The sequence below is a fragment of the Cnephaeus nilssonii genome (genome assembly GCF_951640355.1).
Source record: "Cnephaeus nilssonii genome assembly, chromosome: 2".
NCBI lineage: Eukaryota > Metazoa > Chordata > Mammalia > Chiroptera > Vespertilionidae > Cnephaeus > Cnephaeus nilssonii.
In genome coordinates this window covers 103,905,132-103,921,728 of record NC_137073.1, presented here as the reverse complement: position 1 = coordinate 103,921,728, position 16,597 = coordinate 103,905,132, and the positions used below count along the sequence as shown (strand labels likewise).

The 16,597-nt window shown below is 44.2% G+C and overlaps 1 protein-coding gene across 1 annotated transcript in view; it reads right to left on the bottom strand.

The window, feature by feature from the left end:
* Positions 1–10,057, bottom strand: part of EMB (embigin) — a 29,824-nt gene extending 19,767 nt beyond the window's left edge. The window contains 1 exon segment of the mRNA XM_079788621.1: positions 9,829–10,057. Within this exon segment, the coding sequence (XP_079644747.1) occupies positions 9,829–9,937 (109 nt within the window). The 5' untranslated portion in view covers positions 9,938–10,057.
* Positions 10,058–16,597: the final 6,540 nt, after the last annotated feature.

Below are 16,597 nucleotides of genomic sequence, written 5' to 3'. Positions count from 1 at the left end.
CTAGTCATGAAAAATAATGTTTTCAGGAAGATCTGATTAGTCTTATATGCTCCACAGATATTCAGAAATATATCGGGCTATTAAGTGTGAACAAATTCTCAATTGTTTCTAGGTCTTTTTTTAAAAAACTGAAAAATTCCTATTGATTTACACCAAGTGACTTTAAAAATAACTTTTATTTTGTTATCCTACAATTTGTAGCTTCTTTATAACACATAAATGAAGACATTGAGGGATTAGATAAGAGTGGCAGGAAAACGCAAGGCATGCAGAGGCAGAGAAGATGAGAGGACAGGGAGAGAACAGGAGGCACATGATGGCCCTAATCAGGGGCATTAGAAGGAACACAGAGAGCACTGAGCACGGGGACACTGGGCCGGGGACAGAGGACGCAGCCATGCCCAGTGGGTCCAGCTCTCTTCCTTTCCAGCTGCGGCTCCAGTGCAGGGGCCTCCTTGAAATCAACTTGGCTTTTCCTCTGTCTCTTGCATCTTCTTTTGAAAACTTTTATCACAGAAACGAGTTTTGCATTTCAGCCTCTCTCACTGGCCTGGAACTTCCTTTCTTACACTGGCTACTGTTTCTCTGACATCAGGACCCCCGACCTGACCTCCTCTGAGAACTACTCCAACTCCATCAAACAACCCAGAGAAGAAAAGTAAAGGCTTGTTACTGTCAGTTTGGCTGCATTCCTTAAACTTCATTCAGTTTACATTAACCCTGGCTGTTTTTGCTTCACTTTTTTGTACTTTGCTCAAAATTAATTTCCAGTTATTTCCCTTTCTTCTCTGTATGAGAAATGGTACCAAAGTGAGCGGTTGCTTTTGTCGCTTCAGCTTGCACATAGCGTTTACAGTATTGCTTGAGGAAAAAAATCTACCCAGCAGAACCTAATTCTCGGGTACGTGGTGTTCCGAAGGCGTGTTCCCTTCTCCTGCAGCTTTGGAATGTGGAATGTACTTTCCCATCAAATCATCCTTAACGAATGAAAGCCCTAAATGATACTCCCTTCTGAGGGTGATTTATAGGAAACCGTGCCGAGGGTCTCACTGGGCTGCCAGACATACAGGACCTTTCCTCCACCCCCACATTTAATATTCATCATTCTCTCTGCCTCTCAGACACACAGGCACACATCCTCATTGCCCAAAGGCTATCTTTTCCTAATGAAAATGCGCCTTTACCTTCTTGGGCCTAGTGCACTAAGAGATTACAGGAAAGAGGAAGTATCTCTGGAAGGTCCAGGCAGATGGGGTGGGAAGGAAGGAGCTGATCTACTCCAGCTTCGGCCCCAGGAAGATTGCACAGCACCAGCTCTAGCTCTGCCTCCTTGCTTTCTCCACCCAGCCCAGGCAGAACAGTATACAAGGGTTCACACACTCCTTACCCCTGAAGCAGCATCCTTTCCAGAAGGCCTGACATCATTTACTGTTATTATTATTATTATTTACCCTGTCAGCAACAATAACAAAGTGACAGAAGCTGAAAAAATTGTTGTCATTCTTCTTGTTTCACGTAAATGACTATAGAGAGCAGCTGACACATGCTTGACGCTGATGAGCGTGAAGCTCAGTGAGCTCGGTTTCAAGAGGCTGCATGCATCACAGCAATATCAGCGTAGGCCTCAGTGTGTGTTTGATTGTCATTAGGGCGTAAGACTAGCCCTCGTTGGTAGTACTGACTGTAACCAGCCTGCATATTTCATACAAATGGGAGCTACAGAGTGGGAAGCCTGAGCTACATCTTCAAGGGACTGTGGAAGTGCAGTAGCTGGGGGTGAGGGGGAAGCGAGGTGGGATTAATGCTGAGGAGATAAGGAGATGAGCTCCGAGGCTGTGGTTATTCTTACCAGGACCTGGACGGAAGGGCTCACCTAGGTCCTGAGTTAGAGCAAGGAGAGAAAGGAGTCTAGGCTTGGGTTGGGCAAAATCTAAGCGTAGAGAAGTTGAAGGAAGAGAAGGAAAAGGAAAAACCAAGCTTCGAGAGTAGGGAAATTTGGATAGTTCCAGAATATGCTAGCCATCCTGACCACTTCCAATTACCAGATCATGTGACAAAAGTACAATCCGATGTCTATAAACCAGCTTTCACCTGCCTCCTAACGTCCTGTTCCCTTTAAAGCATTCGTGTTGACCAGGCTCGAACAAGCCCCAAGCGCAAAGGAACATGCATGACTGTTGTGATTTTTGTCTTGGGAAAATCCCTTTAAGGGGCAACACATACAAACATCCCGAGTGCAAGAGCAGGGCCGTCTGTAGAAGGTGTTAGACTAGTAAAAGCAAGGAGCTCTTTGTTCGGCAGAGGTATTTTTTAAGCAAAACAGGGAGAACAGTAAACCTATTGCTCTCAGTTGGCAGGAGGCTGATCAGCAGACGCTGGTATTTGAAGGAAATTGGCAGGAAATGCAGGCAGATGTGGCTTAAAAACTTCCCCAAAAGGATTAGGCTGAGTCACAAAAAGAAATACAAAATGGAGAGGCAGGAATTCTGTATCCTAACCCAAGTTCCACCACTGACTTGTTACTTACTGGGGTTTCATTTCATGGAGAAAGAAGGGAGGGTGAGAAAAGCTGTATAATATTGAGTGACGGTGCCAAGAACTTGCAAGCATTCTTCAAGTTATGGTACTCTCCCATTTCCCAGTCATTGCTGGAAATTTTCCACGGGGCATTATTTCCCAGGTGGTGGCAAAAATGCCAACATCTAATAGTTGTTGCAGAAATGAAAGGTTTGTTTTCCTCCCTCTGCAGGGGAGGCGGCTGGAGCTGTATCATTACCATGATGGGCTCCATCTTTACATGGCCATCTTCCCTCTGTGGCTGTGTCTCTGTATCCAAATCTCCCATCTCCCTCCTTCACAAAGACCACAGTCATAAGGTGAGGGCTCATCCCAATCCAGGCTGACCTCAGTTTACCTTGATTACCTCTGCAAAGACCAGACTCTCAAATACAGTCACCTTCACAGGTACTAAGGTCAGGGCTTAACCATTTCTTTTTGTGGTATATGACTTGCCCACTACATAGAGATGCTGTTACAGTGACAGCCCCTCACAACAGAGAATTATCCAGTCCAAAATGCCAAGGCTGAGGAACCCTCACTTCCAAACAGGTACATCCTCCACCCTGATTCTTTAACAGGATGGTTTTCTGTCATCTTCCACAGCCCCGTGGCCCTAAGTTCCTGTTCTGCATTGTTTAGATGCAGAGATTTTTAAGGTGTGGACATTTATTGCAACGCTTCTTTGCCTTCTTGCCTCTCCTCGAAACTAAACATTCATTTAGAACTGGAAGAGAAAAGGGCTGGTGCTTCTTGGTCTTCAAAGTAGTCCACCCCTAGCAGAACCTTGTGAGGCCTGGCCATGCCCTCCTCCTTCTCTACCCACCTCCATGTGAGCCCCACCCCCAGCAGCCAGGCCACAGCTGAGGGGCAGAGCCAAGCAGAGTGCAGGGCAGCTCCCCACCCCTCCCTCCAGGAGGGGCCTATTTTGGTGACCTTTTAGGAAGAAGCCCAGATTGCAGGATGGAGTTTTGAAATGCAAAACAGGAAGCCAGCCCTGGCTACTACCTAGCTCAGGCTCTTGGCTCCATCACAGAAGCAACTCAGGCTTCTAGATCAATCCAATATTACATCTAAATTCTCTTTCAGGATCTCAGGACTATCCTATATAATAAAAGCGTAGTATGCAAATTGTCCCCTTGACAGGGAGTTCATCCTGGAGTTTGATCAGGGGGTGGAGCCAGCCGGGGTAAGGGAGGGAGGTCCCGGCCGGCAGCCAGCATCTGCTAGGGACCCTACCAGTGCATGAATTTCATGCACTGGGCCTCTAGTGTAATTATAAGGCTATATAAAAAAAGATTTGATCTTGGGAGTAGGGAGACATTAGTAATGACATGACCACAATAACTTTAAAAATGCAAAAAAAATTATTTTCAATTAAAAGAATAACACCATTTTTAAAGATAGCATCTATTCTTTCTATAGGAACAATGCATTATTTGAGTCATTTTATTATGTGTGAACAGTGACTACTATTAGGAATGGAGAGTTTATTTTTAATAAAGCATTGTGAGGTTTTTCTTCTATATCATTGTGTGTGTCCTGAATTATTTCTTTCTACGGTTCACATAATTTGTTATGAAATATGTGAGGCCAGCTATACAGAAGTAACTTCAATAGATTACAGTTTAGGATGAACTACCTTAACACATAATCTGATGTTTGAGAACAAACACTCCTTTGGAAAATGTACCTAATTACATACACTTATGACCATCTCTCAATTATTCCCTATGGTTTAATGTCAGACTTTCTCAGAAAGAGCTGAAATTCTTTGGGCTTCTTTTCAAATAATCCGGAACTAACAGAAAAGTTTCAAGTGTAGAATGAACGTTTCCCCTGAACATTTGAAAATAAGTTGGTGCCCCGATGGCCCATTCCCCTCTAAAACACTGCTGCATATTTTCCACAGAGGACCTACAGCACATCCTCCCAGTACTGCTAGGAAAATGGAGAAACAAGCGTGCATGCATGCCCTCTCATGCCACACCTCATCTGAGTTTCTACAGAAGTCCTTTGGTTGAAATGTGCTTTCTAACAAAAGGTTCTAGCTCAGCTGATGTGTTGCCATCAGCTGTCATGTCCTTCTGTTTTCCTTCACTTTGGACACTTCAGTCTTTCCTGACCTTTTAGGACCTTGATGCTTGTGAGAGTAACAGGAGAGCTGCTTTGTAATGTGATTAGATTCAGAGACAGTTGCTTTGGCAAGAATACCCCAGAGGTGACCGTGTTCTTCTCATTGCATCCTGTCGGATGGCACGCCATTTTTACTTCTCTCTTTACTGATAATTTTCACTTTGATCATTTGATTAAAGCAGGCTTCTCTACTATAAATGAATTTTTTCTTCTTTCCATTAGTAAGAATTTTGTGTGATGTGACTTTGAAACTATGTAATATTCATCAAACTTTTATTTAATTCATTTAATTTATATCGGTATGTACTCATGAATACCCATATTAGTCAATGAGCATTATTCAGTGGGTACTAATGGTACTAGTCCATTATTATTATTATTTATTTTGATGCCCAGTTTGGCCCAGCTTCGTCCAGTGGTAGCCCCTTCCCTCTGGTCCTGTATCCTTTTGACATGACCCATCATGCCTTGAGCACTTCATTGCTTCTGGCACAAGATGTTCCAGGCTCATCTTATACTTTCCCCACCCCAGTCCTGAAATCAGCCATTTCCCCAAGAAATCCTAGCTACTATTAGTAAAGAATGGTATTTTGACTCCAGTGCTAAGTATGGTTATCACTATTGGGAAATCTCCACTCCATCTCAGCAGACAGAGCTAAGAAGATATGCATGGTCATTCATACGCACACATACTATAGATATAAAGTGGATATAAAATATATCTGCATTTATATACACAACATATGCATTATACCTAGAGTTATACACACATTCATATCTATGTATTTACTTATACAGATATAGACATAGGAGTGAAATAGATGTTTAAAGTCATGAATCACAACCCAAGGTTCATTCTAGTTTCCTTTTTCTTTCTTAAAAAATGTTTTACTCAATTTATTGGGGTGACATTGGTTAATAAAATTATGTACATTTCAACTGTACACTTCTATGATGCATGATCTGATATTTCCTTCTCTTCTAGTGAAAAGCCTGGTCCTATTCTCCTTACTTGCTTTACTCATTTCTTCTGTCCGTCCCCCTACATGTAACTAATCTCCCACTGCCATGCCAGGCCCCAAAGAGGTCCTGCCTGCTCTCCTGCCTCTTCACCTTCATCCCCTGATCAGGGCCAGAAAGACGTGTTGGCTGGGCTTGCAAAAAGCCCTGGTCACTGCTCAGTTCCAGGCCTCCCTCTGTGGGAGCACCCACCCTACTGTGCTCAGGCCCTAACACACCACCCGAGGCCGCTCTCCTACCTGACACCATCCTGACCTGGCTAGGCCTCTAATTCCCTGATCTGGGCCCCTAAGTCCAACAAGGGAGGATGCTTTCTGCATTTCCCCTCTTCATGGCTGCAGGAAGGGAAGCATTTTGGGAAGGGAAGGAAGAAGAGGATAGGAGGTGAGACAGAAGACCAGGAAGAGGAAGAGACAGTTAAATCAATTGTTTAAAGAAGTTGTGATGCAGATTCCATTCCCCATCAGGAATGGAATACCCAGGTTTCCAATTTGATCCATGGTCGGGGTAGGTATGGGAGGCAACAGATCTAAGTTTCTCTCTCATCTCTCTCTTTCACTTCCTCCCTCTAAAAATCAATAAACATATCCTTGGGTGAGAATTTTAAAAAATGTTCATCTTACCTAATAATAGACAAACATGTAAATTGACCATCCTGCTGCTACGCCCACAGCCAATCAGGAGTGAGTATGCAAATTAACCCAACAAAGACGGTGGGTTAATTTGCATATGCAGGCACAGAGTGGCCGGGAGGGAGGGGCAGGACACCTGCTATGAGGGGGAGGGGGGACGGCGGAGGGAGCTACAAGAGCGGTGCTCTGGCAGGGAGCGAGGACTTGCAGGCTCCCGGGTGGCCAGGAACAAAGCCAGGGGAAGGAAGGCCTATTCTTGCACAAATATCGTGCAATGGGCCTCTAGTATAATATAATTTTAAATGTGATGATAAATTTAGGGTCAAAATTTTGATACATCAGATACAACCCTATTAAAGATATAATTCCAATTCATCTGTTTCTTTAAACATTTTAAACACCTTGAAATATTAAAAACTGGTAAAGTTTTCTACATAGATATAGACTAACACAATGTTAGCACATCTAGGTACTTGAATAATATTTGTTCCAACAAATATTTATTACTAAGCAGTTGCTGCAGGGGGTTGATGGAGGAAGCAAAAAGGCCATGTAACTCTAGAAGTTAAAAGTGATCATTTCAAATTACTCCTCTGCAAACATTTTTCAAAGGATAAACAGGACCCATTCTCTTGATTTGTCCCATGCAATAGTAATAACAATGATTTTTTAATATGCCTATTCAAATCATAGTTCTCCTTTACAAAGGCATTTTACATTTCTTATTGAACTGAAACAGCCTATGAGTTAGGGTGCATCCTTGTGCCTAACTTTAATCTAGGACTCGCACTGTGTCAGCAAGCCCTTCAGCTCAAAAGGAGCATTTTGACTCACACACTGTGCTCTCTGTCGGTGGTTCCAGTCTGACATACCCAGTTACCCCAGAACCACGACTGAGTCTCTGTTTAGGAAAACAAGCTTTGGAATTGGGCTGAACAATGCTAAGTTTCCTGCTCTACTACTTAATTAACTAAGTGTGCTTTGGCAATGATTTAACCTCACCAAGGTCCAATTTCCTCATCTCAAAGTCAGAGTCAATAAAAGCTAACACACAGTCAGATGTCTCCCATCCCCCCTCCCATATATTTCTTAAGTAAAAGGACATTTTATCTCTTACCTATAGTAATTAATATGATAAATTAAAAACAATACTGATGTAATATATCTGTACTAAAATTCTCATATTTGACCCCAAAATGTTTAACTTTTAAGATCCCAGATTAAATCAGGGATTGCACATTTCATTTGTCATAGCTTTATAGCCTTAAATCTAGGACTTCTTTAATTAGATTGAAATAGAATATTTTGGGCAATAATATTTTATAGACAATGCTATGTATATAAACTGCATAATGCAATGCCTATTCAAGGCACAAGCAATTAATAGGAAAAAGTACAACCATTTTTAATATTAAAATTTGGCCAAAAGTCTTTGGCTTATAGAACACCTATATGTAAGTAGTTCAAAGCATCTCAATTTAAAAAAATGGCAGGAAACTTCACACTGTCCTTTAGCAAACAGGAGACGGAATCTCATGGAGATCAATGCAGAATCTATAAAACAAGATGAAGTTGCCTGACAACTTTTAATTCTTCCTTAAAATTAGATGCTAACTGCATACCTTTTCTATGGCATAATTTTGCCTTAAGAGAAGCTGAAAGGACAACACTGACACTCTAATACACAGACGTTTGCCATACATGCATACACTTTATTTGCTAATGTATTCCATGGTTTTTTGCCTGCTTGTTTCTCTTTAGAAGTCTCCTCTGCATGTCAGGTTAAACCTGGGCTCCTTGGTGCCAACAGAATAACTGCCCAGCAGTGCACTCTTGAGGATGACATATCCCTTTAAAGCCTGGGTTTTCAACCTGTTCGGGATCACATGATTAAATAAACGGAGGAATTTAAAAACTCCAGATGTCCAGGCTGAATCCCAGGCATCTGAATCAGAATTTTTGTTTATTTATTAATATTATTATTATTTTGTTAATCCTCACATGAGGATATTTTTCCATTGCTTTTTAGAGAGAGTGGAAAGGAGGGGGAGAGACAGAGAGAGAGAAACATTGATGTGAGAGAGACACATCTATTGGTTGCCTCCGGATCGAGCTTGCAACTAAGGTATGTGCCCCTGCCCGGAATCCACCCGGGAGGGGCCCTTCAGTCTGTAGGCTGACACTCTACCACTGAGCCAAATGGGCTAGGGCTGAATCAGAATTTTTGAGGGCAGGATCCAGGGAGCACTTTTTAGTTCCCTGGAAATTCCAACAAACAGCCAAATCCAACAGCAAAGTTCCAGGAGTAACCCAATGTTCTGGGGTGAATGAAGGGTGATGCAGGGATGGAGAACCAAGGAAATCCTGGGAGGGGGAGGGGGGGGGATAAAACGGCCTGGACAGTCCTTTGTACTCGGTGTGAATGGAAGAGAGATGTGAGGCAAGGGCATTTAGAAACTGAAGCAGCCAAAATGTTGTGTCCAAGTTGTGAACAACTAGGCCCGTGAAAGGACATTTATTTAAAAAAATAATAATAATCATGTTCTTTGATTACCTTTCCATCTTCATAGTATCTGATGAAAAATCTATAAGCCCATAAAAGATGAATTCCTACGAAAAGCTGAAAACCCTGTGTAGCATAATATTCCGATTTTAGTTAACTGATGGGCAGTATTTGCCAGCTTGAGAGGCGGTCTGTTACCCTAAGTGGCTGCTAACAGACACAGCACAGGAGTGAGCGGGCATTAGCAAACAGGTTAGGTGGAATGCTTTCAGCTAAAAAGTAATTCTAAACAGGTGAAGCTAATGATGGCAAATTTGGCATTGCTTTTGATAATATTTTGCCCACAAATACCTCTTTCAATTTGTCTTTAACCAAACAACCACCACACAAAACTTCACTGTCAGAGACCATGGTGTAAAAAAGACTCTCTCTCTCTCTCTCTCTCTCTCTCTCTCTCTCTCTCTCTCTCTCTCTCTCTCTCTCTCTCTCTCTCTCCAATGAGTTGTGGGGCTTTGTTTGATTGTTTGCCTGTTGCTGCATTGCTGTTTCACACCCTCAAAGCCAACCTGCCTGCTGGAAGAAAGTAGGCGCTATTTAAGCCCTTGGTGAATGGCTTTCAGAATACATACAGCACTTTCCCAGAAGCCAGTCCCTGCCTGTGCCTGCCACCCGCACACCCTATGGCCCTCTTCTCCAAAACGTGAAGACAATACCCTCTTCCCACCGCCTGCCCTCACTCCCAGGCGCTGTGGGTTCCAGACGCACGCCCTGGAGAGGAGGTCCCCTACCCGCCCCAATCCCCTCATCCAGTTTAGATAACCGGAGCTTGGCCAATGGAAGGCACGACCGTCACTGCTCACCTGCCTCGCCAGCATCCTCGCGCCCCTTCCCGCAAGGTGCCGGGTGCGCGCACGGGCCCTGCAGCCCTCCCACACCCCTTCCTGCGCCCTCCGCCCCTCCTGGGTCCTGCACCCCTCGCACCTGGGGGATGGTCATCCGCGGAGCTTGGGCGCACCATGGCCAGGAGGCACAGGAGGAGCAGCGGCTGGGGCGGCGCCCTGGGCCCCCGCAGGCCGGGGAGAGCGCACATGGTGCCCTGGGGTCTCCCTCGGTCCTCGCCAGGGCAGGTCCCTTGGCCGCCGTAGGTGCCCGGAGCACCTGCACACACTCGCCAGTGGCCCAGCGCCCAACGCCAGTCCCGAGGACCGGCAGCGCCAGAAAAGGCGGAGTGGGCGGGGCCCGGGCCGGTGCCCTGCCCAGTGCCCTGCCCTCCTCCCCCGGGGGACTCTTTCCACGCCCGCCCCCGCCGCCCATGACTGTGCAGGGCCTCCATCCGTTTTGCTACTCACAGCCCGCAGCCAGCGCCCAGATGTGCGGTGGCCACTGCCCAGCGCAGCCTCGCCCGCCTCCGCCCTGCAGGATCTGGCAGGTCTGGGAGGGGGAGCGAACTTGCTCAAGATGCGGGGCAGGGGATGTCCGACCCATCTCCTGGGGGAGAGGCTGAAATTATATATGAACATATACACATGTATATATGCCTGTATACATATGTGTAATATATATAATATAGTGTAATATTTTACACAGGATGTCTGCAGACTCTTTGCTCTTCATTTGAAGTAGGTTCACTGTTTACATCGATGGGACTGATGGGAGTGTGAGAACACTGCTCTGCTCCCCGCACCTCTGGGGCCTTAGGGGGACTTAGGTCTGCGCTGGGAGGGGCGCCTCCAGCTGCCTGCACCCTGGGCTCATCTTTCTTTGCTCTGAGTCCCAGTCGCACACAGCCTCCCCTCCAGTCCCTGAAGGCTTAACGGTTCGCTCCAGCCTGAGTCCCAAGGCCCTAAGGAGTGTCTGTTTTTCTTTCCCTTTTGTTTGCGGAGCGGAACAGATTTGAGGAGCCACCCAGAGCTCTGGAAACAAAAACTTCTGAAAATCCCTCCTGTAACCCATGCAGAGCCGTGGGCCTGCTTCGGACTGGAGCAGTTTAGGATGCTATTTACTCAGCAAGGCTGGGGCTGGGACTTGGCAGTGCTCTCGACCAAATAAAAGGAAACAAGTAAACCCTAGGGCTTTACAGAGAGGAAGAATCTCCATTGTCACATAAAACACTAATAAGATCTGGTGGTTTCCCAGGATGCTCTAACATTAAAATATGTGGGTTTTGCCCTAGCTGGTTTGGCTCAGTGGATAGAGCGTTGGCCTCCAGAAGGGTCCCTGGTTCCATTCCAGTCAAGGGCACATGCCTGTGTTGCGGGCTTGATCCCCAGTTGGGGGCGTGCAGGAGGCAGCCAATCAATGAGTCTCTCTCATCATTGAAGTTTCCACCTCTCTCCCCCTCTCCCTTCCTCCCTGAAATCAATTAAAAAAAAAAAAAAAAGATGTGTTATTGTTTTTCTAAAAGTATTTCTAATGAGTTTTGTTTTCTCCTCCTTTGTTTTTTGGATGTCAGGTTTCATATTAAAAAATTCAAAATATATCTGTGTCCAAAAAATAGAGGATTAAAGGAAAAGGTGATATACATATTTTCAAACTTGACATGCTAAACCAGAGCTGTGCTCACTTCAGGCAGGAGTGCTTAATTTTTAATTGGTAGGTGTTACTAAGAGAGTCTCCTGTTTCTGGTTTAATATTATATATAGGCAAACCCGGGAGAAAGAATATATGTTATTTAAATTGGTGTTGAGAGAATATGAGTAATTCAGTTCATTAACCAATATTAAATGTCTACCAAGTGCCAGGTGGTGTTCAAAGTAGGCAAGTAGGCTCTGTGTATTACGTTGCTCTCTCTCTTTCTCTCTCTCTCTCTCTCTCTCTCTCTCTCTCACACACACACACACACACACACACACACACACACACACAGTGTGAATATTAATCTAGAGAGCTGTTGACCTATAATCTACAAATCTAAGAGAGCCTCTTCTCAGCCAGAAGGTATGGTTATAAGGACTGAGCCTTTCTGACAAAGCCTTATGAGAGACCAGAAGGACTATACGTCTAACAGGACGGCCCTCTCAGGACCTTGGCCCACTTACTGAACCCAAAGTGCCCGGTCATGGGCTGCTGAGCCACAGCTCCGTGCTGCTGCCCCGCATCCATCACAGCACTGACTGTGAGCGTTCCCATCACCTTCGGAGAGTCAGTGAGCGCTGACCGACCTTCCCCAATTAGTCCTATAATATCCGTAAGCTCAGACTCACCTTTCTTCAAATAAGCCGACTTCATGCAAAAGAAAATCCTGTCTTCGGTCGAATTAGCCTGTTTATGAACAGGAAGGAAGGAGTGACTTGCCCAAGTTGAGGCTAATTCCCACTGTCACGTTTGTTGTTAGAGCAAAACAAGTTGAAATGGAATTCTTGCTAAGCGGTTTGAAAGCCTTGTTCCCCCTGTTACTGTTTAAATTTAGATATTGATTGACATGTGTGGCCTTATTCTCACTCTCTTTTTCCAAACGATCCATACCCTTTCAAACCATCTTTCCCTGTGCGGCTTTTTCTGACCTTTCTGGTCCAAATTGACCTTTCCCTCCAGGGTGAATTAAACACGGCCATGCCTGCCTTGGCCCTCTCCTCACCGTGAGGACCACGGAGGAGGAAGGAGAGTCCTGTTTCTTCTCTGCAGGGGCGTGGGTTCTGTGACCTACTGAGTATTGCTGAGGTAACCCTGTGTGAGTTTCTGGATCCGGACCACAAGAGTGTCCACTTCCTTTCCCCTCACGCTTACCAGGCAGCTGTCGGGAAAGAAATGAGAGTACCCTGCCATGAGAAGCCCAAACCACATGCAGGGCCAGGACCATGAGCTGCGGGGAAAGAGGCTAACCGAGGGACAGCAAGGTGCTAGGTCAGTGCGGCGCCCTTCCGGAAGCCTGCAGACAAGGCCGGGCCCCACTGGGCACCTGGCCGGGTCCAGGTGACGGTCCTAAGGGTGAGAGCATTGCCTGCATGCACCCCTGCCTGAACCCCTGGCCCACTCAGTTGTGAGGTGTAATAGCACCGCTGTTGTGTTAAGTCACTAAATTTGGGGGTAGTTTAAGTCACCATAAAAATATAACCCAACCACCGTCCTCTGAACTCAGACTGTCCCTAGGATTAATTTGACAATTAATAATTAATTTACAGGCTTGTGACTTGGCCTTCATTCTTGGCTTAAATTTCCATGTAAATATTTTATGGGTGTTCAGCTTCTGTGACTCTGTTGTCTTTCTGAACTACATTACAACTCTTTTCAGTACCTGCAAATATTCTGTAATTCTTTACATTTCCTGCAGTGTTTCAACATAGTACTTTTAGTGGGCTCTGTGTTTTTTAAAATACTTTTATTAAATTTATTGGAGTTACATTGGTTATAAAATTATATAGGCTTCAAGTGTGCAATCCTATAATATGTCATCTGTATATTGTATTGTGTTCACCACCCCAAGTCAAATCTCCTTCCATCACCATTTATTCCCCCTTTATGATTTACTTGCCCCCCACCCTCTTTTCCTTCTGGTTGTTTTTACTTATTAGAAAATTAGTATAAGGAAAACATTTCTTTTAAAAAAAATAAACTCATATTTCTAAAATAATGTCATAGAATTTTAATTTATTTTCTTTTAAGATGCATGCTATCATTAAATAAAAAGTGTGTGACAGGTTCCTGGAAAGGTGTGAAAGTGAGATTGAGAATGGGGATGAAGGTTACCACTTATTGAAAACAATGTCATTTAAAAATTATTGGAGAAAAGCATTATATCAGACAGTAATATATAAAGTGCTAAAAATAAAGGTGAGAATTTTCTACTGATGATTAGTAGAAAATAAACAAAGAAAACGCCAAAGGTACAAATGTAAGTCATGGGATATATAGTAGGCAAAACGCTGCACTGACCCCAAGTTTCCTGCCCCTCTGGTCGCACACCCTGGTTTCTGTGAATGTGGGCAGGCTTGTGAATAAGTTGGCGTAGTCACTACCTCCATTAGGTTACATTTAACAAGACTCCATTTAGCAGCCTGCAGGGAAACATTCCTGGTGAAAGAGGCTCTCGTGCTTGTTTGGAAGACACAAACAGCCACGTTGTGAACTGTCTGTGGAGAGGAACAACCTCTGGAAGCTGAGCACATCAGTCCCGCAACCCCAAGGAACTGAATTCTGCCAACAACCAGTGAGCTTGGGAGAAGCCCCACAGCCTCAGATGCAGCCCCAGCCAATATCTTGATTGCAGCCTAGTGGGACCCAGGAGTTCTGACCCAGGGAATCTGTGAGATCACAAATTTGTGTTGAACAGCTAAGTTTGTGGGGACTTGTTGTGCAGCAATAGAAAACTAATACAGGGGGTCATCAGATGTGATCCTAATCACATTGTAAGAAAACAGTTCTGTCCTAGAACGAGGTCAGGAGTGGTCATGGAAGGAAAAAGAATAAACTACTTTAGTCATCTCTGGATAATAAAAAGAATGGATGACAAACTCCAGAGCTACGCAGAAGGTTGTTGTATTTCTCAATTGGGACCTGTGACCAACTGACACTCATTTGCTCTCCTTCTTTGGAAGATATACAATGGTATTTTTAATTAAATAAGTTATTTCATCAATGTATGCAGACCCCTTGATCTCAAGGATGGAAGTCCTCTACCACACCCTAGGAGATAAATCACAATTGGCCTAAGCCAATGAGTATAATATTGTTCTCCTTAGCAATGGGGTGTCGAGGGGGCACATAGCTAATGAGATAAAAGAGCAAAGCTGCTATGAAGAGCTTCTCTCATCAAAGAGATAGAGAGCCTTAGAGAAAGGTTTTGCATTATCTCTTTGACTCCTTCTATCATGAATAGAGCCTTGATGCCAGGACTGACCGTGGTGAGTGTGCAATCATGTGGTGACTACAGACATTTCTAAAAGTAGCAGAGGAAAAGGAAAAAAAGCCACCTGGGTTCTTGAGGGTCTCACCAAGCTGCTGCCCAGCCCTGAGATGCCTACCTCCAGACCTACGCAAGCATAACAGCCAGAGGTCCAGCACCAGCACCATTGTTTGGACTTTTTGGATGGCAGCTGAATGCATCCCAGTTGGCCCAGGACTTTCTGAATCCTGCCTTAGTTTACATAAAAGCCTTATACTGGACCTGGGGACTCCTGCTCTGTCCCCACATGGGATTCTCCTTCTTTTTCCTGATTCAATGACTCATCTTTGCTGTGTGGATAATATGCAATATCTAAGGCCTTTCATGATCTGGGCCTTAAATAACTATAACTTACCTTTTAGCAGCTTCCCCCGCTCAAACTCTACTCATCATGAGTACTTGGAGTTCTCCCAAAATCAGCTGTCTTGGGGCCTCTTTGACTTTGCTCTGATTATCTTTTTTTTTTTTCTTTTCTATTCCCTTCTTTTCTTTTTTTTTTTATTTTAACAGTGTAGCATTGCCCATAGCTCTGCTGCCTAACCCTTACTGGAGTTTCTGAGTGCCCTTTTCTCCAGAAATTTCTCTTTGATTATCCCCATCAAGGGCTTCATCTCTGGCTCCCACAGCATCTTGGGCACACCCTTATCCCAGCTCTGAGTGGATTATGCAGTAATAATCTGTTTTATTTCCAGCACTCAGCTCCCTGAATGCTGAACAATGTCTGGTCTACATTTATGTCCTACTAGAGATCCAGTGCACGAAATTCGTGCACTGGTAGGGTCCCTAGTGGCTGTCGGCTGCCAGCTGGGTACTCTCTCCCTTCCCCCGGCCAGCCCCGCCCCCTGGTCGAACTCCTAGACAAACTCCCCATCAAGGGGACAATTTGCATACTATGCTTTTGTTATAGAGGATGTGCCACAGTACCCAGCACACATTTGTTGCAGAAGTGAATGAAACTCAAAAGCTACAAATGGATATTCTTTGAAAAGCAACCATCCCCTGGAGTGTCCCCACTGACTCCTTTCCCAGAGAATCATGATGTTATCAGCTGCTGCTCTTTTTCAGGGATATTCCCAATCTATCAACATGTTTCTGGATGGCTCTGCCTTTCACATAGATGATGGCTGGTGTTCTGGGCTCACTGTTGCCATGCTTTTCCACTTCAACAGTGTATCTACTTCCTCCATGTAGAGCTTTTGCTTTTAAATCGCTCAATATTATTCCATTTTGTGGATGTTCAACCAGGCATTTACCAGGTCTCTATTGACTGTTGATTAAACCCTTGCCATTACAAAACATTAAAATATTAATATTACTGTGCATATCTGTAGTGGTTCATACAAGAGTATATCTGGTGCATATGACAGTGGAAATAATTCTTCATCAAAAGATAATGAGATACCACCTCACACCCATTAGAATGGCTATCATCAATAAGACAAGTAATAACAAATGTTGGAGAGGTTGTGGGAAAAAAGGAACCCTCATTCACTGCTGGTGGGAATGTAAACTGGTAAAGCCACTAAGGAAAATAGTATGGAGTTTGCTTTAAAAAAATAAGAATAGAATTACCATAGAACCCAGCAACCCCTCTTCTGGGTATCTACTTGAGAAAATTGAAATCATTTATTTGCAAAAACATATATATCCCCTATGTTCATCTTAGCATTATTCAGGATGTCCAAGACATGAAAACAACCAAATTATCCTTTGATAGGTGATTGGATAAAGAAGATGTGGTACATGCATACTATGGAATCGTGCTCAGCCATAAGAAAGGATGAAATACTGCCATTTTCCACAACATGGAGAGATCTTGAGTATATCATGCTAAGCAAAGTAAGTCAGACAGAAAAAGTCAAAAACCAT